We start from the raw sequence: 26,649 nt of genomic DNA on the forward strand, positions 1-26,649 counted from the left end.
AATGCTATAACCACTTTGGAAAATGGTTTGGCATTTCCTCAAAAAGTTAAACATAGTTGCCCTATGATCTAGTAATTCCCCTCCTAGGTATATACCCAAGAAAACTGAAAACATACATCTATACAAAAACTTGTACATGAATGTTCATAGTATGCTATTATGAAGTATGCTATGTCATAGTACCCAAAGTGGATACAGCCCAATTGTTCAACTGATGGAATGCATAAATAAAATGTGGTATATCCATATAATGGGATACTATTCAACCACAAAAAAGGAATGAGGTACTGGTATATGCTACAACTTGGATGAACCTTGAAAATATGCTAAGTGAAAGAAACTAGACACAAAAGGCCACATCTTGTATCATCCATTTATATGAAATGTCCAGATTATGCAAATCTGTAGAGACAGATAATAGATTAATGACTGCAAGGGGCTGGGAAGAGGGAAGAATGGGGACTGATTGCTAAAGGGTATGAGATTTCTTTCGGGAAGGCTGATGAAAATGTTCTGGAATTAGTGGTGATGGTTGTGTAGCCTTGTTTTCTTTTTCTTTCTTTCTTTTGTTAATTAAAAAATAGAGATGGAGTCTCGCTCTTGCTTAGGCTGGTCTGGAACTCCTGAGCTCAAGAGATCCTTCCACCTCAGCCTCCCAGAGTGCTAGGATTATAAGTGTGAGCCATCGTGTCTAGCCTGGAGCCTTGTTGTTTTTTTTTTAACTCCTGACCTTGAGCAATCCACCCGCCTCAGCCTCCCAGAGAGCTAGGATTACAGGCGTGAGCCACCGCGCCCGGCTACTGGAGCCTTGTTAATATGCTAAAAACCAGTGGATTTAAACCAGTACACTTTAAAGCAGTGAATTTTATTATATGAATACTTCAATTAAAAGAAAGAATAAGGGAAGTCTGTATGTTTTTTTTTTTTTTTTCTTTTCAGAGATAGGATCTCATTTTGTTGCCCAGGCTGTAGTACAGTAGCCTGATCATAGCTCACTATAACCTCAAACTCCTGGGTTCAAGTGATCCTCCTGTTTCAGCCTCCCAGCTAGGAATACAGGCTTGTGCCACCACACCTGGATAAATTTTAAATTTTTTTGTAGAAATGGGGTCTATGTTGCCAAGGCTGGTTGAACTCGTGGCCTCAAGTGATCCTCCTGTGTGGACCTCCCAAAGTGCTAAGATTACAGGCGTGAGCCACTGCACCCAGCCAAGATCTGTATATTCTGAAATGACACAATTTCCAAATATACTATATGAAAAGGAAGGTTACAGAATTATGTGCATGGTATGCTACTAGATTCTTTTTTTAAAAAAGTACACACATGGCCGGGTGCGGTGGCTTACGCCTGTAATCCTAGCACTCTGGGAGGCAGGCAGATCGCTCAAGGTCAGGAGTTTGAAACCTGCCTGAGCAAGAGCAAGATCCCATCTCTACTATAAATAGAAAGAAATTAGCCAAACAACTAAAAATAGAAAAAATTAGCTGGGCATGGTGGTGCATGCCTGTAGTCCCAGGAGCTACTCAGGAGGCTGAGGTAGGAGGCTCGCTTGAGCCCAGGAGTTTGAGGGTGCTGTGAGTTAGGCTGACGCCACGGCACTCTAGCCCGGGCAACAGAGTAAGACTCTGACTCGAAGACAAAAAAGAAAGAAAGAAAAAGAAAATTAAAAAAGTACGCACATATACACACATGCTTTGAAGGCATAAAATCTCTGAAAAGACATACAGCAAACCAGTAATATTATATACTAAAGGGAGAGGAACCTGGGGTACCTCAGGACAGGGTGGCTCTTTTGTACCTTTTGAATTTTGTATAGAGTGCAAGTATTACCACTTTCTTCTTTTAATTTAAAGAAAGAAAAAAAGAGAATACTCTGATGCTTTAGTTTTTAGTTTTAAGAGATCATCTCTATTTTCTTCTGTAATAAACTGAAAAAATATCTACCCATTTGGTCATATTTATTTATTCTTTAGCAATTGAAGCTTTAAAGGATAACAATTTTTACTCTCATTCCTTGATAATATTATATTCATTACATTTCAGATGTTTACTTTTCTCACAGAGAAAAAGAAACCCAGGCATAAACCTTTAAACTATCCCCCTCTAGTCCTTATAACACAATTTTAATAGCAATACTGATATGTGGACAATTTCTAAGATGTTGGCTGAGATAACAAGAGTGATTTTAAAATGATTAGTCTTATCATTCAAGAGTTATTAACTTTCATCCACTGCTCAATCCATTTCAAGATCTGATCTATATTACTTTCTAGCTCTTGTGGGTTATTGCTGGGTAGCTCATGCACTATTTCTTCCTTATAAGATGCTGCGGCTTCTTCATAAAGAACTTGAAAAATCTCACACTCAATATTGTCTTTTAATTTCTTCTCATTGTAACCCCTAGAAGGCAAAAAGAGGTTAAATAAACAAAAGCAAACTGAATGGCATTAACTAGAGTTTTAGGAACATACCAGAAATTGGACATTTTTGAATACATAAAAATTTACACAAAAATACTTTTCAGAGTCTCTTTACCTAGAGGAAACAGACTGGCACCTAAGAGTTTCTTGACATGAAGGCTAAACTAAGGATCCTGAGACCAACATTTAGGTTTGTCTGAATCCCTCCCCCCCCCCCCCCCCCGCCAATTGTCAGGTACTCAATTAATTACCAATCAATTGGCAAACATATTTCTCATTAAACCGAGATTCAACATTTTAAATGATTGAATCAGCTTTTTATTTCTTCTATCACTAACAAACTCCAATGAATCATTCTTTTATATATTAGTTTTCTACTAATTTACTTTGAAATTAAAAAATTAGCTCTTTAGGCCGGGCGAGGTAGCTCACGCCTGTAATCCTAGCACTCTGGGAGGCCGAGGCGGGCGGATTGCTCGAGGTCAGGAGTTCAAAACCAGCCTGAGCAAGAGCGAGACCCGTCTCTACTATAAATAGAAACAAATTAATTGGCCAACTAATATATATATAGAAAAAATCAGCTGAGCATGGTGGCGCATGTCTGTAGTCCCAGCTACTCAGGAGGATGAGGCAGGAGGATGGCTTGAGCCCAGGAGTTTGAGGTTGCTGTGAGCTAGGCTGATGCCATGGCACTCACTCTAGCCTGGGCAACAAAGTGAGACTCTGTCTCAAAAAACAAACAAAAAAAATTAGCTCTTTAATCCACCTGGAGCTTGTGTTATAAAGAAAGGATTTAGGCTGACGTCTGTAATCCTAGCACTATGGGAGGCTGGGGGGTGGGCCGGATGGGGGGGGTATCATTTGAACTCAGGAGTTCCAGACCAGCCTGAGCAAAAGCAAGACCTCATCTCTACTAAAAAAACAGAAAGAAATTAGCTGGACAACTTTAAAGTATATATATACAAAATTAGCTGGGCATGGTGGCGCATGCCTGTAGTCCCAGCAACTCAGAAGGCTGAGGCAGTAGGGATCACTTGAGCCCAGGAGTTTGATGTTGCTGTGAGCTAGGCTGACGCCATGGCACTCTAGCCTGGGCAACAGAGTGGGACTCTGTCTCAAAAAAACAAACAAAAAACCGAGAAAGGATTTAGACTGTTTTCTAAATTGTTAGACAGTTTCTTCTATACTAAGACAGTTTAATTGTTTAGGCTGATAGATTTTCTGGGAAGTAAGCAATAGCTCCAGGAGGCAGAGGCCATACAAGGGTGCTAAAGATATGGTTCACGTGCCCAGAATCAGTCCACAGACCCTCCAGAAAACACAGATTCTCAGTTATGAAATAAAGAAGAGGTCTACAGCAATGGTCCTAGATTTCTTTTCTTTTCTTTTTTGTTTTTTTGTTTTTGAGACATAGTCTCACTCTGTTGCCTGGGCTAGAGTGCCATGGCATCAGCCTAGCTCACAGCAACCTCAAAATCCTGGGCTCAAGTGAGCCTCCTGCCTCAGCCTCCCGAGTAGTTGGGACTATAAGCACCCGCCATCACGCCCAGCTAATTTTTTCTATTTTTAGTTGTTTGGCTAATTTCTTTCTATTTTATAGTAGACACACAGTCTCATTCTTGCTCAGGCTAGTCTTGAACTCCTGAGCTCAAGCAACCCTCCCACAGTGGCCTCCCAAAGTGCTAGGATTATAGGCGTGAGCCACCACGCTTGGCCAAAATTTCAAAAGAGTTAAGATATAGACAGATAAATACAGATGGCATACATAAAATTAAATCCTAAGGACTACCATATACTAATTGGATACTTTATCACACAAGATGTATCTGTCCTTTATCAATTACAAAGATACTGAAAAAAATTTACTTATGTAATCTTTAGGCAGATATATAAACTTAGCCATGTAGCTAGTTAAGAAGTTAAAAAGGTCATTCTGGTGCTTTGAGAGGTATAAATAAAAAAAAAGAAGTTAAAAAGGTCAAACTGAGTTAAACCTTATAACAAGATTAAATTGAACTATTTACAAGGCAAATTTATGAAAAGACAACTCACAAAAAGGAACAAAATATTTGCAAGTTATATATATCTGATAAGGGATTTGCATATAAAATATATAAATTCCAAAAGAGCTTTTGGAATAAAAATAAAATACATAAAAAACTCTTATAACTTAATTATAAAAAGATATGCAATCCAATTAAAACTTGGGCAAAGAATGTGAATAAATGTTTCTCCAAAGAAGATGCATAAACGGCCAATAAGCACATGAAAAGATGTTCAACATCTTTAGCTATCAAGGAAATGTAAATCAAAACCACAGTGAGATACTACTTCACATCCACTAGGATGACTATAACCAGAAAGACAATAACAGGGGTTGATGAGAATGTAGACGATTGGAACTCTCATATATAGCTAGTGTTAATATGAAATGATGCTGCCACCTTGGAAAACAATCTGGCAGTTTATCAAAGGTTAAACATAGAGTTACCATATTATCCAGCAATTTAATTCCTAGATTTATACCCAAAAGAAATAAACACATAATGTTCACATAAAAATGTGTGCTCAAATGTTTATAGCAGCAATATTCATAACAGCCAGAAAGTGGAAACAGCCTAAATATTTATCATCTGATAAATATATAAAAATGGAACATTAACTGGCAATAAAAAAATGAAGTATACGTATGTGCTTATGACATAGGTGAACCTTGAAAACATTATGCTAAGTGAAAACAGCAAGACAAAAAAGATTATATCTTGTATGATTTTATTTACATGAAATGTCTAAAATGGTCCAATCCATAAAAATAAAAAGTAGATTATTATACCTAGGGCTGGGACTGGGAGTAAACTGGGAATGACTGCTTAGGGGTATGGGGTTTCTTTCTGGTGTGACAAAAATCTTCTAAAATTAGTTGTGGTAATGATTGCACAACTTTGTGACATACTATAAACAACTGAATTATACATTTTAAATGGGGGGATTGTATAGTATGTAAATTATATATCAATAAAGCCATTATTTTTTTTAAAGAGGCAATTTGCTGTTTTCCTACCAAATGTTTTACATCAGGGAAAAAGCATGGCCAAATAGGGTTTCTACATAGTACATTTTACTGAATCAAAATGTCAGTCGTAGGCCAGGCATGGTGGCTCACGCCTGTAATCCTAGCACTCTGGGAGGCTGAGGCGGGCGGATTGCTTGAGGTCAGGAGTTCAAAACCAGCCTGAGCAAGAGCGAGACCCCATCTCTACTATAAATAGAAAGAAATTAATTGGCTAACTAATATATATAGAAAAACTTAGCCGGGCATGGTGGCGTATGCCTGTAGTTCCAGCTACTTGGGAGGCTGAGGCAGTAGGACTGCTTGAGCCCAGCAGTTTGAGGTTGCTGTGAGCTAGGCTGATGCCATGGCACTCACTGTAGCCTGGGCAACAAAGCGTGACTCTGTCTCAAAAAAAAAAAAAATGTCAGTCGTGATATTCATTTACTCAGAATGTACTGCCTGTACTTTACAGATGTACCTATTTTTCTTAGATTCAGAATGTTAGTATCACATAGACTTGGTTTATAACAGGAGACCAAATAAAGTGGTCACATTTTCATATAGAACCCTTTATCAAGTTAATAATGGCTAATTTCAGGAATCTGAATTAAAGTTTATATTATGCTTTAAGAATTCAGTGTTTCTCCTTTCTTACCTTGTTTCAAGTCTTTTGTACAATTCATTGGTATTTGTTCGCAGCACAAAAACTACATGAAACCAGCGTTCAGGGAAGAAATCACAACCATGGTAATCAACAATAACTCCACCTTCTGTCATTTGGTTATCTAACTCATCCACTACCTGTAAGAAATGTTAAAAAAAAAAAAAAAAAGAATGCTCATTAAGAAAACTAAGGTCAACTTTCCTATGAAATTCAACAAATGCATACTTTATAACAAACTCATACTTACTCTATCTTCATCTAAAATGGGACAATCATATTCTTCATCATAGCCATCATACAACTGCCCTAAAAGAGATTTAGATTAGCTTATTAAAATAGTATTTTCTAAGAAACTTTCAGTAATTTCAGTTAATTCTAGACTTTAGGAAAGAAAATATATCATCAGTTATTCTTTTAGATACAAGGGAGGGCACTAACACAAATGTCACATGGACACCAAATATGAAGAGCAATACAAAGTGGTAAATTAGAATTTTGTCTAGAGGGAAAATCTTGGATAGCAATATATCTGAAACTGTTTTAAACATCACAGTTAAAACCAACTAAAAAGAATGAATAGGGCCAGGCGCAGTGGCTTACGCCTATAATCTTAGCACTCTGGGAGACCAAGGCAGGTGGATCACTCAAGGTCAGGAGTTCGAAACCAGCCTGAGCAAGAGCGAGACCTGATCTCTACTATAAATAGAAATAAATTAATTGGCCAACTAAAAACATACGTAAAAAAAAAAATTAGCCGGGTATGGTGATGCATGCCTGTAGTCCTAGCTACTCAGGAGGCTGAGGCAGAAGGATTGCTTGAGCCCAGGAGTTTGAGGTTGCTGTGAGCTAGGCTAACTCCATGGCACTCTAGCCTGGGCAACAGAGTGAGACTCTGTCTCAGGAAAAAAAAAAAAAGAATGAATAACCAACTTCAGAATCTGTGTGGCTCTATTAGTAGATGACTACATTGGTTTTGCTGTTTGTTTTTTAAAGTCAATAAATTTTTATTCAAGAAATTTCACAGATGATTCCTTCCACTGTCCATATCAAGGTAGCCTTAGTTCCTCAAAGGCTGGTGGTCTTTGAAGATTTACCTTCAAGTTGGCCCTTTTTAAAAGAACAGATCCTCAATCCATAGTTGTCCTGTCAGCCCAGAAGTTGCTTGCCACAATTCTTTTTATTTTGGCTTCTTTTATCTCCACTTGAATATGAGCATAATGATGAAAACTTAAACTCCCCACCAAGAATTTTTGGAATCTAATTTCTTCAACCAAGTTACTTCAGGGTCATTTTTAGAGTAGATGGATCTGCCTGGTTCTCAATTTGACACCCTCTTGGAAAAGTGAATGAGTTCAAAACATTAGCACCTAAAGCCATCACACTCAAGAATAGTACAGATCAGTGGGATATGCCAATACCTAAGGTAAAAACAAATTATTAGGTGTCTCATACTTTTAGCAACTGTCTGGTAGTTTCTTCCCACAGATCTAACAAATAGTCCTGTGAGGAAAGCAAAACCACAATGTTACTCTATGAGGCGTTTCCAACGATGTATGGCTACAGAAAAAGCCCCACCGGGATAGACCTCAACGACGACATTGTTTTTGTTGAACTATAGATTGGTGGGAAGAGGTTACACATAGATACACACACAAAGAGTAGATTAAGGCCAGGCATGGTAGCTCATGCCTGTAATACTAGCACTTTGAGAGGCCAAGATGGGAGGCCAGAGGTTTTAGGCTGTAGTGAGCTATGATGATGTCACTGCACTCTAAACTTTGTCTCAAAAAAAAAAAAATCCAGATATATTTGGCCAAGGATATGAAACTTATCAAAAGCAACAGGTCCTTGATTCCAGAAATTAACCCTTTGTCACTGAGCTCACATCTTCATGGGGATTGGGGAAGAGGTGTCAATAAACCCAATGCTCCTGAACAGTATCTTTACTTCTAGACTGCCAGCATCCCAAAAAGCCATTCCTCACAAGAATTACTCTTATTTCAGAAGGCAAAACAAAAATCATAGGCAAAGGTATAAAGCAGGCAAGTTTAAATTTCACATAAGAACTTTCCAAACTTAAAGCGATACAAGTGAATCTACCATTTGATCCAGCAATCCCATTGCTGGGCATCTACCCAAATGATCCAATGACACTCTACAAAAAAGACACCTGCACTCGAATGTTTATAGCAGCACAATTCATAATTGCAAGGCTGTGGAAACAGCCCAAGTGCCCATCAATCCAAGAATGGATTAATAAAATGTGGTATATGTATACCATGGAGTACTATTCAGCTCTAAAAAACAATGGTGATATAGCACATCTTATATTTTCCTGGTTAGAGCTGGAACCCATACTACTAAGTGAAGTATCCCAAGAATGGAAAAACAAGCACCACATATATTCACCAGCAAACTGGTATTAACTGAGTAGCACCTAAGTGGACACATAGGCACTACAGTAATAGGGTATTGGGCAGGGGGGAGGGGGGCGGGTATATACATACATAATGAGTGAGATGTGCACCATCTGGGGGATAGTCATGCTGGAAACTCAGACTTGTGGGGGGAGGGGGGGAAGGGCATTTATTGAAACCTTAAAATCTGTACCCCCATAATATGCCAAAATAAAAAAATATAAAATAAATTAAAAAGGCCGGGCGCTGCGGCTCACGCCTGTAATCCTAGCTCTTGGGAGGCCGAGGCGGGCGGATTGCTCAAGGTCAGGAGTTCAAAACCAGCCTGAGCGAGACCCCGTCTCTACTATAAATAGAAACAAATTAATTGGCCAACTGATATATATATATAAAATTAGCCGGGCATGGTGGCGCATGCCTGTAGTCCCAGCTACCCGGGAGGCTGAGGCAGAAGGATCACTCGAGCCCAGGAGTTTGAGGTTGCTGTGAGCTAGGCTGACGCCACGGCACTCACTCTAGCCCGGGCAACAAAGCGAGACTCTGTCTCAAAAAAAAAAAAAAAAATAAAAAAAAAATAAATTAAAAAAAGAACTTTCCAGCAAACCATGGCTGGCAGGCTATGGTGGCTCACACCTGTAATCCCAGCACTTTGAGAGGCTGAGGAGGGAGGATTATGTTAGGCCAGGAGTTCAAAACCAACTACAGATGGCTTTCAAATTAAGTCTTATTTCAGGATATAAAACATACATCTCACCTTAAATCCCTAGGAGGTATATAATTTAAGGCAGGCTTACATCATCCTTTAGACATCTCTGAAAGCATGTTTACAGTAGTCCGAAATTAGATTAAAATGAGCACGAGTTCTGAAGGGGGTAGTCTGAGGGTAAATGGAAAGCACAGAGCCAGTTGTAACTCTGTCTTGCCTGGAGAGTCTGTGAACTGATTCTGGGCACACGAGCCACCTCTCTAGTACCCTTGTGTGGCCTCTGTCTATTGCTCACTTCCCAGAAACTCTATCAGCCTAAACAGTTAAACTGTCTTGGTGTGGGGAAAACTGGCTAACAATTTAGGAAATAGTCTAAATCCTTTCTTTGTAACACAAACTCCAGATGTATTAAAGAGCTAATTTCTAATTCCAAAGAAAATTAGCAAAAAACTAATCTATAAAAGAATGATTCATTTGAGTTTGCTGAGTGATACAATAAAAAGACTCAATCATTTAAAATGTTGAATATCTGCTCAATGAAAAATAATAAAACTTTAAAGAAAAATAATAGAGAGAAATATTTATAGTATAACAGAGGACTAAAATGTAGACTATATAAAGGCCTTAAATATCAAAGTAACAATAAGCTCAATAAACAAGAATTCACACAGAATGGGAAAGTGGAAAAGACAGTAAACACACATGAAAAAAATGTTGGACTTTCCTAGTTATTAAAGAGATACAAATTAAAATGAGCCTTTTTATGCCTGTGATATGTCATATCTATTTATTTAGACATTTCCTCTACTATGTAACTTCCAGTTGGGCAAAATTATAAATGACAAAAACTTCAACAATAAGGAAATAGTTAAATCTTGGTTTAACAACTTGATAACATACTACACAGCTAAAATAAATATTATATAGTTTAAAAAATACTTTGTAGTATAGACTAGGCAGCAATATAATAAATGCTCATGCATATACATATAAAACATAAAAAGCAGAATTCAAAGTTGTCTGCACAGCAGGGTGCTGTGGCATATGCCTGTAGTCTGAGCTACTTAAGAGGAGGCTGAGGCAAGAGGCTCTTGAGCCCAGAGTTCAAAGTTGTAGTGTGCTATGACTGTGCCTGTTAATACCCACTGCACTCCAGCCTAGGTATCATATGAGACGCTGACTCAAAAAAAAAAAAGTTGCCTGCACTGTGGACAAAGAAAAATAAAATTGAAAATAAATTAGTAGGATTTGGAATATTTTTCCATCCATTACTTTTACAATATTGCTATTTCTAACACCATACAAACTAAGAATACCTATAGCTGATATCGTACTATGTGCTAATCTCGAATAATAAACACTGAGATGCCTTCATATTTTAAATCCTTGACTTTTAAAAGACTACTGAAATCTTTAAAAACATATGGTTTTTAAAAACATCTACAGCAATTTTTAAAAATTCATTACAGTACATAATAGTTGTATGTCTATGGGGTACATATGATGTATTGATGTAGGCATACAATGTGTAGTAATCAATATAGCAATATTACCTTTTAGAATTAAAGTCTTTATACTATAATGTTGAAATGTAGAATTTCTTACATCATGTTAATATATTTTAATAAAATAGTATAATCTAAACTTCTAAATATTCATTTCAAAAAACATTTAGGGATAATGAGGATATAATAATGAACAAAGTGAACAAGAAGACAAACAGTCCTTCCCTCAATGAGTTTAAATAAAATGGTAGAGGATACAAAAGTAATCTGCAAATTTAATGTTATGGTTCATGGTGCTATGTGAGCAATAGGATGAGCACCTAACAAACTTGGGATATTAGGGGAGGCTTCCTGAAGGAAGTGACTTCTAAGCAGAGACTTGAAGCAGTTAGCTACAGGAAACAAAAAGATAGGGAAAGGCCGGGCGTGGTGGCTCACGCCTGTAATCCTAGCTCTCTGGGAGGCCGAGGCGGGCGGATTGCTCGAGGTCAGGAGTTCGAAACCAGCCTGAGCAAGAGTGAGACCCCGTCTCTACTATAAATAGAAAGAAATTAATTGGCCAAATAATATATATAGAAAAAAAAATTAGCCGGGCATGGTGGCGCATGCCTGTAGTCCCAGCTACTCGGGAGGCTGAGGCAGAAGGATCACTCGAGCCCAGGAGTTTGAGGTTGCTGTGAGCTAGGCTGATGCCATGGCACTCACTCTAGCCTGGACAACAAAGCGAGACTCTGTCTCAAAAAAAAAAAAAAAAAAGATAGGGAAGACTATTCTAAACAGAGAATCAAGACAAGGAAAGGTACAGTGTCTAGGGAGGGGCAGGCCCTTTCAGGTAAGGGAAAGTCTTTCAGTTAGAAAATAAGTGGTAGGCCGGGCTTGGTGGCTCATGCCTGTAATCTTAGCACTCTGGGAGGCCGAGGCAGGCAGATTGCTCAAGGTCAGGAGTTGGAAACCAGCCTGAGCAGGAGAGAGACCCGTCTCTACTATAAATAGAAAGGAATTAATTGGCCAACTAATATATATATAGAAAAAATTAGCCAGGCATGGTGGCACATGCCTGTAGTCCCAGCCACTCGGGAGGCTGAGGCAGTAGGATAGCTTGATCCCAGGAGTTTGAGGTTGCTGTGAGCTAGGCTGACACCATGGCACTCACTCTAGCCTGGGCAACCAAGTGAGACTTTGTCTCAAAATAAAAAAAAAAAAAAGAAAAAGAAAAAGAAAACAACTGGTAAGGGGGTCAGGTAAACTGAAACCAAATCAAATAGGGCCTTGAAGGCTGCATGAAAGAGTTTAGATTTCATCTTGAGGCAAAGAAAATCATTAAAGCATAAAATGACATGGTCAATTTCAAATTATTAAAAAATCATTTTGGTTTGTATGTGCAGAATGATTTGGAAAGTACCCAACCCAGAAGCAGGGACACTTTATTCAGGCAAGGGCAGATTTTTAGGTGAATGATTATAGATTATAGCCTGTACCAGAGTAGTGATTGTGGGGATGGAGCAAAGAATGGATTTTAAGCTTCATTTCAAATTTTAAAAAGAGAGGAAAGTCTTATGCTACTTTAGAAAGTTTGGATTGGACGCCAAATTGATAGTTGGCTACACATAAAATTTTCTTTTTTTTAAGAGACAGGGTCTCCCTGTGCTGCCCAGGCTACAGTGCAGTAGCTATTTATAGGCACCATCCCACTACTAATCGGGAGTTTTGACCTGCTCCATTTTGACCCGGGCCGGTTCCTCCCTCCTTAGGCAACCTGGTGGTCCTCTGCTCCCCGCAGGTCACCACACTGATGCCAAACTTAGTGCGACAAGCCATTGGCATAGCGCACTACAGCCCAGTTGTGGGCTCAAGTGATCCTTCCGCCTCAGAAGCCGGAGTAGCTGAGACTACAGGTGTGTGACAGGGAGCCTGGCTATACATAGGATCTTTTTTGTTTTATTTCTTTTTTTTTATTTTTTTTTTTACTTTTACTCTTCTTTCATCATCCATATAAACTCTACTCGTGTGGATATACATAGGATCTTAATACAGCGAAGATCAAAAAGCTTGATTTCATTAAATGACTGAAAGATAAGAAAATTAAATCAAGTTCCTGAACAAAGTTCTATGGTTTATTTAAGGAAATTCCGGGTACAGACATATTATCTACAGAAAAAAATCAACTGTGGGGTCAGAGTTAATAGGCTAATTCTTACCTTAAAAAACCTCACCAGCTGGCCAGGCGAGGTGGCTCACGCCTGTAATCCTAGCACTCTGGGAGGCTGAGGCGGGCGGATTGCTGGAGGTCAGGAGTTCGAAACTAGCCTGAGCAAGAGCAAGACCCCCGTCTCTACTATAAATAGAAAGAAATTAATTGGCTAACTAATATATATATATAGAAAAAATTAGCTGGGCATAGTGGTGTATGCCTGTAGTCCCACCTACTTGGGAGGCTGAGGCAGCAGGATTGCTTGCGCCCAGGAGTTTGAGGTTGCTGTGAGCTAGGCTGATGCCATGGCACTCACTCTAGCGTGGGCAACCAGAGCAAGACGCTGTCTCAAAAAAAAACCCAAAAAAACAAAAAAAACCTCACCAGCTGTTCTTAGTCAAACTATAAAATCATGACATTTCAACTGCCATCCTAGAATTTATACACTCCAGTGAAGGCTGTTGTTTAATCATACTGGGATGCTATCTTTAATCATATATTGATGTTACTGCCAATACTTAAAAACATTTTCCGATTTCTTCCTTTGGAAACATTTACCGCATTTACCTCAATTCAACAAGAAGCTTATAAATGATAAGCAATGAGTACAAGAAGTCAATTGGGTTAGGATGGAGTGCCTTGAAAATACCTTTTATGTATAAATTCTACCCTGAGAAGTTAGCCAAAGATGTGGTATCTGAGTTGGAGCTTTAAGGAGTTGTTGATAAGGCAGATAAGGGCATTTATAGACAAGAGTATAGCATGTATAAAGACAAGGAGGTGGAAAATTCCCGGTGTGTTTGAGAATAGTGTACTGTGGGTCACTGAGGGAACATAGGGAGAGAGCAGCCAGCTTATAAAAAATCTCCTCTATTTCATTGAAGTGGACTATGTGAGTAAAAAGTTCAAATCATGTCATTCCCCTCACCTTCCTTTAAAGGAAATATCAAATGATAATGTAGAAGAGGTTGAGAGAAGAGATATTGGAGGTGAAGTAGGAGATACTAGGATTCTAGGCACAGCTCCAATGGTCTCAGGGATGGGACCCTGAGATTATTTCAGAGAAACTATCAAGTTTAAAGGCCGAGTGGATCTATGTGGAGAGAGTAAACGTGTACTTGTATGTGTGGGAGGTATGAATTGGGAGTGGGCAAGCAGAGTCAAAAACAACTTCAGAGCATATGCTTCAAACGTGTTAATTTGGAGATATATGTCTGGGAACTACCCAGATGGTTATGCCTAGTAGGCGTCTAGAAATCTGGCTGTTTCATGAAATCATGGGGGAAACAGTCAAGAGAAAGAGGATCAGGGGGAAAGATTAGGAAAGGGCAGTGTCAGCAAGGTTAATAGTAGTTAGTTTCAAAGGCTTCCAGGGTAGCTGATGAGGGGAGGGAAAATGAGATTCAGAAGAGGTTAAGAGCAGGGATCAATAATTTTTTTCTGTAAAGACCAGATAGTAAGTACTTTAGGTTTTGCATGCTAGTCTTTAGCTTGGGGATTATACAAAAGCAGCAGTAGCTTGCCAATCCCTGGGGTAGAGATACATCAAGATTATGTGTTGAGGGCCCACTTATGGCTTTATAACTTCTATCTGAAATGGATCCAATGTTATCCCATATTATTTTCCTATGGGTACCCTGAAGTTAGGAACAGAGGTGGAAGACTGCTAAGCTGGTGCCAGGAAAATTAAGGATGCTAGTAAGAGTGTAATTATTTTTTTTTTTTTTTGAGACAGAGTCTCACTTTGTTGTCCAGGCTAGAGTGAGTACCGTGGCGTCAGCCTAGCTCACAGCAACCTCAAACTCCTGGGCTCAAGCGATCCTCCTGCCTCAGCCTCCCGAGTAGCTGGGACTACAGCCATGCGCCACCATGCCCGGCTAATTTTTTATATATATATCAGTTGGCCAATTAATTTCTTTCTATTTATAGTAGAGACGGGGTCTCGCTCTTGCTCAGGCTGGTTTTGAACTCCTGACCTTGAGCAATCCGCCCGCCTCGGCCTCCCAAGAGCTAGGATTACAGGCGTGAGCCACAGCGCCCGGCCGTAAGAGTGTAATTAAATGATTGCATATATGAAAGGGTATCAGGTGAGGAGGAAGCTGAAACTTGAATAGGGATAAGAAAAGCATTCTTATAGTCACACCACATTAAGGATGCCTAATAGTTTTCTTGATCTTAATTCCTAATTTTTCCTTCCTTGGTTCCAAATGGAATAAGGATGGTTTCTTTCTTGACCTTAAATACTGACATTTTAAAACTGTAATTATGTTATTGGGGGGGGGAGAGGAGGGTTGTCCTGTGAATTGTAGGATATTTAGCAGAATCCTGGCCTCAACCTAGTAAAGTCAGTAGCAAACTCTAGCCACCACTCACCCATGTGACACTCAAAGATGTCTTCACACCTTGCCAAATGTCTCCTGAAGGGCAAGTCACCCCAAGTTGAGAACCACTGCCTTATAGATGATTGCCTAGTTTCCCTTAAAATATTTTACCATTTAAAAAAAAAATGAGGTCAAATGCTTCAGAATATTTTCTGAGATTTTCAGAAATATTCGAATGGCCATTTGGGGGGGAAAATAACTGGTATGTCAAAACTTATAAAGTACCTCATCTAACTCCATGTCAAGTTAGATCAGAAATCCTGTATCTGGCTACTTAAGGGAGGAGGAAAAAAAAATCACACTTTCCCTTTAAGGCTTAGATCCCATCTCATGAAATAATCTCACCAATAAACCACAAAAATGGTTGAGACTATACACAACTGGTTAAAATGGTGAGTATAGGCAAAAGACCCAGTGAAGAAGACAAGTGTCTCATCCTGGATTGTCCTTGATCTGGTGTTACACTCAATGCTATAATATTATATGGCAATTTCATTAAGTTTAGAAATGTTAAATTGAGTCAAAGTAAAATACATGACTGGAATTGACTATTATATGTGACTGAAGTCATCTGTTACAAATGGTAAATTTCAACAGCATGGAACAAAACCAATTTCATACAGGTATAAAATAGAGAATGACTAGCTATGTATGTTAACAAATAAAAATCTTAAGTTTTAGAGAAATTATAACCTAACCACTAGGCTTGAATTAAAAATGAGCATGATACTAGCTTATAGAATCAGAAATATGACCAAAGGTGCTCAAATTAACTTGAAAAAAGGAATACTGGGGAAAAAATTTTGTTTTAAACAGTAGGGAGATACTTGGAGATACCAAGGGTCCTTAACTATAACCAAAGGGATAGAAAAATGGAAGTGAGCAATTAAGGAAAATAAAGCAGATGAAGATTCACTATGAATATGAATCCTGACCAAGTGACCGCTCCAGAGTCATGGTTATACTTCAGCAATCTGAGAGAACAGACCGTAAGAGTGACTTATACACCAAAGATCATACTCTGACCTAAACATCTGAAGATACTACAAGTGACACTCTATTGGTAATGAACAGATTGCAACAACTTCAGCTTGTTTCAACTATTACTCCTATTGGTGACAATGAGGAAATTGCTTTTAAAACATAATTGTCAAATACCAACAACCAGATTGATGAACAATAACTTTATTTTTTACACTTAAAAAACCATTACTAATTCTTATTAAAGAAAATCCAACATTTCAATTGAAAGTATGGTAACTATATTTACTTATTAAAGTTTTCTAAAACACAACTTGAAAACATCCAGCATGCGTGTTTAATTTCAATACAATGGATTCAAAGCCAAATACATATGTTACATGCATCAAGGCTAGATTACAAATTATCATAGTCATCATCATCGTCATCATCATCATCATCATCATCTTCACGCTTTCTTTTCAATGCATTTGATGATTCACTGGCAGTATTTTGTGATGACACCATATTAGTAGTAATAAGAATGTTTTTGGACCCAATTAATGATGGATTAATCAGAACATTCTGAACTGCTGATGTTGCAGGAATTGATGCTTTTACAGCTGGGGACTGTGAAGCAGGCATCTGTACTGTAAACCTTTGCCCTGTGAGGGACATTGGAGTCCCTACTTTAGTTGAAACAGACATGGTTTGTGGGGTTGGTGTGCCTAGGGTGGGAGTACTTGGTCTGCTAGTAACTGAACCAACACTTAACCGAGGCACTGTTATTCTTCCTGCAGAAGTAGATGCCTTTTTCTGTAAAGACTTAAGCCTATAGTTTGGAGCTGTTAAGCAGTACCTATCAGGTGGCAATCTAGGGCCTGAATACGGCTTGATCAATGGCAAAGGGGTTTGATTTCTTTGCCTTGCAATATCTAATAAAAAATCTCTCGGGGGAGGAGAGGTAAAAGATTGGTCAGCGCGACACTGGATTGCCAATCGCACATCATCTGCATCAACAGTAGCTTTCTTAGCATGGCTTGAATAAATTTTTGCATCATCTAGAATTGTGGTCACATATCGGAAGGCAAACTCCAACATCTGATTAATAACTCTTGGCTCATATTCTGTAATCCCCATATCCTTCAGGATTTGTGCCATCATCTGTGCATCTTTCGGCATGCTCTTGGGAGAAGCCATCTTGCCAGACTCCATGATATCCGGTGATCAGACTTTAGATCATTTGAAAAAAATATGTATATTAGATCAATCTGAAATAGTTACTTAAGTAGCAACTGTCAGGGACTTTTAAAAAAATGTAAATATACCTTAAATTTTTAAAAATGTATTTAAAATTTAAACCATAAATTAAATCTTTTTAATTTGAATGAGGCATACTTAAAGTTCCCTTTACTTAAATTTATTGAGTTTCTACCCTATACAAATCATCAAAGAATATAAAAAGATGAAGACACAAAAAAGGGAGTGACAAAAGATAAGGGGAAAACAGGGGAAAATATATAAAAACACCTATCACCTTACAATATATGCAGTTGCATGCGGGCATGCAATTTCAAACTAATGATACCATAGGACAGTCATGACCTACTGCCTGAGTTCAAAATAATCTGTCCAGTGAGATCAATATATTCACTTTCTTCATATATATGCTTAGCACTACCCAAACCTTTGTGTTTGCCCAATTCAAAAACACTCTCCTTCTTCCTCATATTCAGATTCTATCTATCCTAAATCCCAAATCTCTTCATGGAACCCTTTCTAATTATTACTATTCACAAGAATTGCTAGCCATTTTGGGAGGAGGAGGGGGAAATGGTCAAAATTTCTGTGAGTCCCAAGAGAGCATAAATTCTTTAATGGCAATCTCTTTCTGCTTTCTCTATCTTCTCGCAACACCTAGTACTAATACTCCACTGACTTTTTAAAAATAAAACAAATCTAACACCAGAGCGTCCCTTACCTTCTTTAGCTAAATCACCCACATTAATGTATTTCAGTCCTGATCTTGAGGCAAGTTCTTTGCCTAGTGTGGTTTTTCCAACCCCAGGTGTACCTGTAAGACAAACCACAGAAAAATTTCACTGTGAAACACTACTTATTAGACTTCGGCCACCTTCTCTTCTCCTTAAAGTTCTTGACAAGTAAAATGAAAATTTTCCTAACTGGCAATCATATACGAATACTTATTATGACTTAATAAAAATTTCCCAAAGCCAATTGGATATCAGAATCTCACCGAGTGTTATCTGATCCTATGGGGTGGGACTCACCATGGAACTGCCCCTATAAAATTAGCCACCTCAAATCAATTACCATCATTTATTTGCTTTAATTAAATAAGATTGTCTCACTACTACTACTGACTCTTTATGCCCTTCCCTAGAGGCAACCACTGCAAACCAGTGTCTTATACAGGTATATCTTTCCTAAGAAATTCTATGCGTGTGTTTGTGTATATTCTGTGTGTATATACACATAAACACACCGTGTATATGTATATATATATAAATTCAACATATGTTCCCTTTTACATAAAGGGCCATTGTTCTTTACATTCCCTTTTATACCTACTATATTTCGAGATAATGAAATGCATAATTTTCAGCTATTTAGGTTTAATACCACTCTATTAAGTTTGAGAATAATTAAAAATAGCACGGATAAACAAGTCTCACTATGCGGATAAATGACATTCAACCTCAATTCCTCTATAATACACCAAGTTTGAACCCTGGACTCAACATGTTTTCAATAAAATGCTCATTCTAAAGTTTTGGTAGTATGACTTACTATTAAAAAACCATGTCTGGCCGGGCGTGGTGGCTCACGCCTGTAATCCTAGCACTTTGGGAGGCCGAGGCGGGCGGATTGCTCAAGGTCAGGAGTTCGAAACCAGCCTGAGCGAGACCCAGTCTCTACCAAAAATAGAAATAAATTAATTGACCAACTAAAAATATATATACAAAAAATTAGCCGGGCGTGGTGGTGCATGCCTGTAGTCCCAGCTACTCGGGAGGCTGAGGCAGTAGGATCGCTGAGCCCCGGAGATTGAGGTTGCTGTGAGCCAGGCTGACGCCACGGCACTCACTCTAGCCTGGGCAACAAAGTGAGACTCTGTCTCAAAACAAAAACAAAAACAAAAAAAACCATGTCTGACTCATGCAAATATGTTGTAAACTCTTCCCCTTAAGGAATCTTAAACGCTACATACTTATTTGTTAGGTGGTAAATCTGCTGCTCTCAGAAACAGAATTTGCAGGCTGCCAACAATCTTAAGTCTTGTTAAATAATAAAACTTTGTTTTGTTTCCACTAAGAGCATCTTAATTTTCTATACGTTGCAACAGCATGCACACCTGTTAGATTTTTCCACGAATAACCTATAATGCCATAACTGCTACAATTTAATAAATATTTTCAGGGCTAAATGGCCAGCAAAAATATTCTTTGGAGTCGTTATGCAGCACTTTAGCTCCCTTCATTGATAACACGCACCCTGAAGTTTGGCTCCAAAGACCCAGAAGTACCCCCACGTTCCGCCGGGAACTTTACTGCATTCCTACACCAGAAACCACCAAAACCGCACATAGGATGCCTTCTTAAAAAAAAAAAAAAAGGACAATAACAACAAAAAAAACCTCTGATGCTAACTCAACAAACGTACACAGTAAATTAGTCACAGTTGAACTAACTCATTTACCAAGGTCTGATCTGGGAGGCGTTTCTCACAAGCCAAGGAAAAATAAAATTGAGCTCAAGAAGGCCTAAATCTACTAAGAGCCAGACGCTGCTTTACATTACTTTGCTAAAAACCTCAAAGCCAGTCCCACCAAAGAACCAATAGCCCATCTCATAGACAAAAAAAAAAGCTAGATTCTGAGACATTACGCAGATTGCCCGAAAGAGAAGCCAGGTTCGTCTACCTCTCTCCGCCTCACCGAGGAGCTTCTGGCCAACGGAATTAACGTTCGGCGCCCCTCCCCCCGCCTCTCGCGACGTTCTCGCGGGCCGGCTTCCGGGGCCCTGACGACCGTGCCGCCACGCAGCCCTCCGCTAGCCTCGAAACAGAGCCCTGATTGGGCCCCCGCTGAGGCGACCGAGGCCCCAGAGCACTCGGCGTCCCTAGCCTGACCCGCCGACCAGCCCCCCTTGCCCGCGCGCCCTGACCCGTGAGCAGGATGTTCGGAAGCAACATGGTCCTCGCAGCGATGGCTCCTAGCGCGTCGGCTCCTGCGTCCTACGCACTACGGGGAGGAGCCGGAAGGGGCGGGTAGCGGCAAGCGCCAGCAGTCCAGATATCTTCCGGGCCCTGCACGGCGCTCCCGACCCACCTCCGCAGCCCAGCCGCAGTCTGTAGGTTCCCTGGCTTTCTATGACGCGCTTCCAGCGAAAAGTCGAAAGGAGGGGTACAACTCGGGTCCGTATTTCCGATCAGGCAGTGCGCTAGATGCCTCACTCACTGACTCCTTTGGCGGCCCCCGCCCTTCGGGTTGCGTCGCGGAAGCGCCGACCAGTCTGGAAGGTCCCCGGGAGGCGGGACCTCCAAGAGGCTGAGGTTGAGCCGGTGTAGGGCCAGGTGCTGTCTTTCCACCCCGAGCAGAGCCTGGGCCCATTCGCTCCTCTCATCTCACGAGAGGGTGCAGCTTTAGGAAAGTAAGGCAGGCGTGGCTGCGCCCATGTTGTATATATGCCCTAGAGACGTGAGTCCATCTCTGGCTTCACTCCTTCCTGTGCTCTCGTCGCTCCTCCTCCGGATCCCCGCCCATCCCATCTGGGGATGAGAAGGGTGAGGGTGCAGACCTCTGGTCTGGAGCTGGGGTACTGGAGCTCAGCCCGGCTCCCCGCTGATTACAGGATTACGTTGGACGAATGTTTGAGCCTAGTATCCCCTGTGCATTTTGTGGGGTGGTGGTGGGTCTGCTAAGAATAGCTTGGAAGTTCTCCTCTACCTTTGACATCTCATTTCAGGAACCTGGCATCATCAGGGACAGTTACCTGCTTTTCGAAAGAGGTAATTGTCAGTCTTGTTTTCATAGAGCGACTGGAGTCCTGACCCATAACAACAATCTGCGGCCTGTATTTCGACCTACCAACTATGTTTACTCAAATAGGTGTTTTTTCCACTTGCATACCTTTTGGAACTTCAAGTTCTGTCAGTTTGTGAACTGTTTTTTTTCGGGGGGGGGGAAATTATTTCTTTTCTAGCGTATGGGAGTGTCTTACTTTATAGGCTATGTGTGACTCCAAACTATAAAATAGTTCAATACATCTTCCATTGTATAGGTATGTAGGCCTTAGATTTTCCTCAGGCTAACTTAGAAGTGTTGAATCCACTAACTTGCATAAGCATTTAAGGCTTTGAAAACACAGTTGAAAAACACAGTGTTACCAAGAAATTTTCTAATATGTTCTAATAAGGAAAGCAGTTTTAGAAAATATTTACACTATCATTTACATTTTTTGTCCAAAGCAAGTGAGTTCATTGTATTTTGATTTTTGATTTTTTTGAAATTTTGGAATGAACAGCCATAATTTGAACTAAGAAGAACTTTAATTTTCAGCATAAAAACTGCTCAAATAAAATTGTCTAATTTGTCTTAATGACAAAAGGTAAGTACACAATGCATAGTTTTTCTCTTTTTCTCTAATACAATGAATTGATATGAAAAACTTTTTATAATACCACAAGTAGATTATTTGACACAGTTATGGCGATTAATGATAAAATTTACTTTCGCATTTTGATTTCTTTGATCATCTGTGTTAACTGTTCTTCTCTTTGTCTAGTTCTTCAGCCTTTGTGTTGTTGATTATGTCAGTACCTATTGATTACTGTAGTTCTGTATTTACAGTTTTTCTTGACTCCAGTTGTTTTTTTCTTTCTTTTTTTTCTGTAGGTGAATTATATTTTGATCACTGCAAGTTGTATACTACGGATGGGAACTATTAAAGTTTATAATGTCAAAAACTTTTCTTAGACCAAAGGTATCTTCCACAAAGGTATAATACACTAAAATGTAATAATTGCCTAAAAAGAATTATAAATTTTATATATGTTTTAAATGACTTGCCACTGGTATCAAAATAATGGAGTGCAGTATCTGTTGTAGTTTGTAATTTAAACAAGTCTGATAATAAGTTGTGAAACAACTGTATACTAAAAACACAACCATAATTTTGAAAAAGTTTACAATCGCAGTGACAAAGGAAAGACTGAAAACTCTTGAATTACAGGACACAGAAGAGGTCGGGCGCATTGGCTCACGCCTATAATCCTAGCACTCTGGGAGGTTAAGGCGGGTGGATTACTCGAGGTCAGGAGTTCGAAACCAGCCTGAGTGAGACCCCATCTCTACTAAAAATAGAAAGAAATTAATTGACCAACTAAAAATATATATACAAACAATTAGCCGGGCATGATGGCGCACGCTTGTAGTCCCAGCTACCCAGGAGGGTGAGGCAGGAGGATTGCTTGAGCCCAGGAGTTTGAGGTTGCTCTGAGCTAGGCTGACGCCACGGCACTCACTCTAGCCTGGGCAACAAAAGTAAGACTCTGTCTCAAAAAATAAATAAATAAATAAAGGACACAGAAGAAAGAAATATATGAGTGGTTATTAGTATACCATAGCTGCACGCCCTGCCTCTTAGAAGTCTTGTGGTTCAAAAGTGACTATGTCACTTTTCAGCAAGATAAGGGTTCCGGTGTGATGGGGTATCATATTCGTGCAAAGTAGCTATTTCCCTAGTGGTGGCTCTAATTTTTCTTTGATCTTAAGTAAATTATTTAACTTTGCTGTTTTTCTTTTCTTGTTTTTGGTGGATGGGAGTCCACATTTATGTAAGAGATAAAACTATAAAATGTATAAGTAGTATGCAAGTCAGAATTACTAGCAAAAGACTTATAACAGAACACACTTTTTTTTTTTTTTTGAGACAGAGTCTCGCTTTGTTGTCCAGGCTAGAGTGAGTGCCGTGGCGTCAGGCTAGCTCACAGCAACCTCAAACTCCTGGGCTTGAGCGATTCTTCTGCCTCAGCCTCCCGAGTAGCTGGGACTACAGGCATGCGCCACCATGCCCGGCTAATTTTTTATATACATATCAGTTGGCCAATTAATTTCTTTCTATTTATAGTAGAGACGGGGTCTCGCTCTTGCTCAGGCTGGTTTTGAACTCCTGACCTCGAGCAATCCGCCCGCCTCGGCCTCCCAGAGAGCTAGGATTACAGGCGTGAGCCACCACGCCCGGCCCAGAACATACTTTTATGTACTCTAAAATGTAGGGGGAAAGGGCCAAAGGTATAGTATCAGTGACAATCTTAATTGGTGAAGAGGAAATGGGTAGCTATGACTGAAATAGCTAGTCTATTGTGGTCTGCCTTTCTTTATCCATTGCTGATCATATTCCCAAACTTTTGTGAAGTGTGACTTAGCATTCATAAAGTACATATAACCCCCCCAGCTTTTTTTCTTACTCTTTGTCTCATGAACTCCAATGAGAATCAGCTCTAACTTCTGGTTCTTTTTCTCAAACAGAGGAGCATTGTACAATAAATAGCTCACAACTATGGCTGAGTATTCGTGAAGGATAATATTTAACATAATTTTGTTTTCTTTTTGTTAACCAGGGAGGAAATTGAAAAGCCAGGTGCTGAACTAGATTCCTGTAGATTTGTACTGTTAGACTGTTAAGAAAATTCATTTTATAATTTCTAATTATGAGAAAAAGCTTTTTCATACTCCTGATTTTTTCTTTTTTTTTTTTTGAGACAGAGTCTCACTCTGTTTCCCTGACTAACATGCTATGGTGTCAGCCTAGCTCACAGCAGCCTCAAACTCTTGGGCTTAAGCAATCCTCCTGCCTTAGCCTTCCTAGCAGCTGGGACTACACCACCATGCCCAGCTAAATTTTTCTATTTTTAGTAGCGTCAGGCTCTTGCTCAGACTGGTTTCAATCTCCCAGAGTGCTAGGATTACAGGTATGAGCCACCGCACCTGGCCATACTTCTAAATACTTTTAGGTTAAAATCGCTCAATTCAGCATCCTCTGTATACATTTACAAAGGATTTTAAAGAAAAGGAAATGATGGAGGCAAATGTAGAGAAGTCAACAGTTTCTGTATACTAGAAAAACATGAAATAGAATGCACTGCACTGATTTTCTCTTCTGTTGTCCCAGTACTCTTCTTCTTAGGCATTTCTACGTGACCAATATCATCCTCCCTGAAAAGCCTGCCTCTCTTATAATAAAAAATATTAGTTGCTTCATCCAGCCTGGGTAACAGCTAGACCCCATCTCTCCCAAAAATTAAAAACTTAGGGCTGGGTGCAGTGGCTCACCCCTGTAATCCTAGCACTCTGGGAGGTCAAGGCAGGTGGATAATTTGAACTCAGGAGTTCTAGACCAGCCTGAGCAAGAACCAGACCCTGTCTCTACTAAAAATAGGAAGAAATTAATTGGCCAACTAAAAATATATAGAAAAAATTAGCCAGGCATGGTGGCGTATGCCTGTAGTCCCAGCTACTCTCGAGGCTGAGGCAGAAGGATTGCTTGAGCCCAGGAGTTTGAGGTTGCTGTGAGCTAGGCTTGACACCATGGCCTTCTAGCCTGGGCCACAGAGTGAGACTCTGTCTGAAAAAAAAAAAAAAAAATTAGCTAGGTGTGGTGGTATGTGCACCTATAGTCTCAGCTCCTCAGGAGGCTGAGGAAGGAGAATCACTTGAGCCTGGGAGTTTGAGGTTGTGATAAGCTATGATAACACTACAGTACTCTAGCCTGAGCAATAGAGTGAGACCCTATCTCAAAAAAAAAAAAAAAAAAAGACCTAATTTGTAAGATTTTTTTTTTTTTTTTGAGACAAGAGTCTCGCTTTTTTGCCCAGGCTACAGTAAGTGTCATGGCGTCAGCCTAGCTCACAGCAATCTCCAACTCCTGGGCTCAAACAATCCTTCTTGCTCAGCCTCCCAAGTAGCTGGGACTACAGGCATGTGCCACCATGCCTGGCTAATGTTTTCTATATATATTAGTTGGCCAATTAATTTTCTTTCTATTTATAGTAGAGACGGGGTCTTGCTCTTGCTCTTGCCCTTGCTCAGGCTGGTTTCGAACTCCTGACCTCAAGCAATCCGCTCGCCTCAGCCTCCCAGGTTCTAGGATTATAGGCGTGAGCCACTGCGCCCGGCCAAGATTTTTATTTTAAATACTATAAATTTATGAACATTTTGTTTCCAGAGTAGTTTAGTTATATAGAGAATACATGCAAAAAATGTAATTATATTTACATGGATCTTTTGTTTCAGGTAACAGACTGGGTAGACCCATCATTTGATGATTTTTCAGAGACTGCAGGCATCTCTACTATTACTGCCACATCATTGGGTGTGAATAACTCAAGTCACAAAAGAAAAAATGCGCCTTTCACATTAGAAAATAGCAGATTGCCAGCTGGAAAAAGAGGAAAGCTATCTTCCATAGAACAGATTTACAGTTTAGAAAATTCAAAAGAATATCTGTCTGAAAATGAACCATGGGTGGATAAATATAAACCAGAAACTCAGGTATTAATTGCATGCAAGCATGTCTACATAATTTAATTTCAGGGTGGATATGGGTAAATGGGAAGGAGAAGCATGGGCATTTTCAGATATTTAGACAGAGTCACAGACTCTGTCTAAATATTAGAAAAAAAACAATAATTTCTAGATTTTTTTAATGTTCCAAGGCTCAGATTTTTCTCAGCAGTTATTCTGAAGTTATACCATTAATTCTTTGTCTTAGATTTAATTTAACCCCAATCTAAAATTGATCTCCTTATAATATTTCTCCCTATGCCTTCTCAAAATGTGTTCCTGGATTTTAAAATATTTTTTAGTTGCAAACTTGCCAAAATTATTATATAGTGGTATCAGCTTAAGAATAGAATTTTTCCGTAGCAATATAAAAGTTCAAGTGTAATCAAAAAGGATCATTTTTATTATGATATAGCATGTTACTGGTTTACTACTTTTTTAAATTAAATACGTTTAGGTTAATATGTTAAACCCTTGAGTTAAAATGTTTTATTTTAAACATGAAATTTTTATCTCAGCATGAACTTGCTGTGCATAAAAAGAAAATTGAAGAAGTTGAAACCTGGTTAAAAGCTCAAGTTTCAGAAAGGCAACCAAAACAGGTAATTAAATAAGAAATGTTTTAAAATATTTAACATCAAATGTTTTTCTGACTTACAGTGTGCTGTTAGAAGTTAAACTTTTATGATGACTTTGGTCAAATAAGTTCAGATCACCTCTAATAGAAAGCTCCCTGACTTTTACTACTTCTAACCTCACTAAAAGA

The 26,649-nt window shown here is 39.3% G+C and overlaps 3 protein-coding genes and 1 non-coding gene across 11 annotated transcripts in view; 1 reads left to right on the plus strand and 3 right to left on the minus strand.

The window, feature by feature from the left end:
• Positions 1–1,948: 1,948 nt before the first annotated feature.
• AK6 (adenylate kinase 6) lies at positions 1,949–20,655 on the minus strand. 3 transcript variants are annotated; one of them, XM_076008085.1, is made up of 7 exons: positions 20,485–20,655; positions 19,184–19,233; positions 19,109–19,139; positions 18,279–18,371; positions 6,385–6,443; positions 6,129–6,274; positions 1,949–2,401 (listed from the first exon to the last, which is right to left on the minus strand). In XM_076008085.1, exons 1-7 carry the CDS (start codon positions 20,510–20,512, stop codon positions 2,209–2,211), a joined length of 600 nt encoding a protein of 199 aa, XP_075864200.1. In that variant the 5' UTR covers positions 20,513–20,655; the 3' UTR covers positions 1,949–2,208. The 3 variants fall into 3 exon arrangements, with proteins under 3 accessions (XP_075864200.1, XP_012638576.1, XP_012638586.1); XM_012783122.3 differs by lacking the exons at positions 19,109–19,139; positions 19,184–19,233 and having other exon boundaries at positions 20,485–20,645; XM_012783132.3 differs by lacking the exons at positions 18,279–18,371; positions 19,109–19,139; positions 19,184–19,233 and having other exon boundaries at positions 20,485–20,649.
• On the minus strand, positions 7,597–7,728 carry LOC142874214 (small nucleolar RNA SNORA18). Its single transcript, XR_012922027.1, has one exon. It is a non-coding gene; the product is annotated as a small nucleolar RNA SNORA18 (small nucleolar RNA).
• On the minus strand, positions 16,507–18,371 carry TAF9 (TATA-box binding protein associated factor 9). The gene is made up of 2 exons (XM_012783116.3): positions 18,279–18,371; positions 16,507–17,529 (listed from the first exon to the last, which is right to left on the minus strand). The coding sequence occupies exon 2, from the start codon at positions 17,510–17,512 to the stop codon at positions 16,715–16,717; it is 798 nt and encodes a 265-aa protein (XP_012638570.3). The 5' UTR covers positions 17,513–17,529; positions 18,279–18,371; the 3' UTR covers positions 16,507–16,714.
• RAD17 (RAD17 checkpoint clamp loader component) overlaps positions 20,583–26,649 on the plus strand; it is a 34,683-nt gene continuing 28,616 nt past the window's right edge. The window contains exons 1-5 of one of the 6 annotated variants that reach the window (XM_012782995.3): positions 20,583–20,670; positions 21,286–21,328; positions 22,215–22,317; positions 25,614–25,871; positions 26,402–26,485. In XM_012782995.3, the coding sequence (XP_012638449.2) occupies positions 22,276–22,317; positions 25,614–25,871; positions 26,402–26,485 (384 nt within the window). In that variant the 5' untranslated portion in view covers positions 20,583–20,670; positions 21,286–21,328; positions 22,215–22,275. The other 5 variants (XM_012783007.3, XM_012783000.3, XM_012782985.3 and 2 more) reach the window with 5 other exon arrangements.

This window comes from Microcebus murinus, chromosome 11 (assembly GCF_040939455.1).
Source record: "Microcebus murinus isolate Inina chromosome 11, M.murinus_Inina_mat1.0, whole genome shotgun sequence".
NCBI classification, from domain to species: Eukaryota; Metazoa; Chordata; class Mammalia; order Primates; family Cheirogaleidae; genus Microcebus; species Microcebus murinus.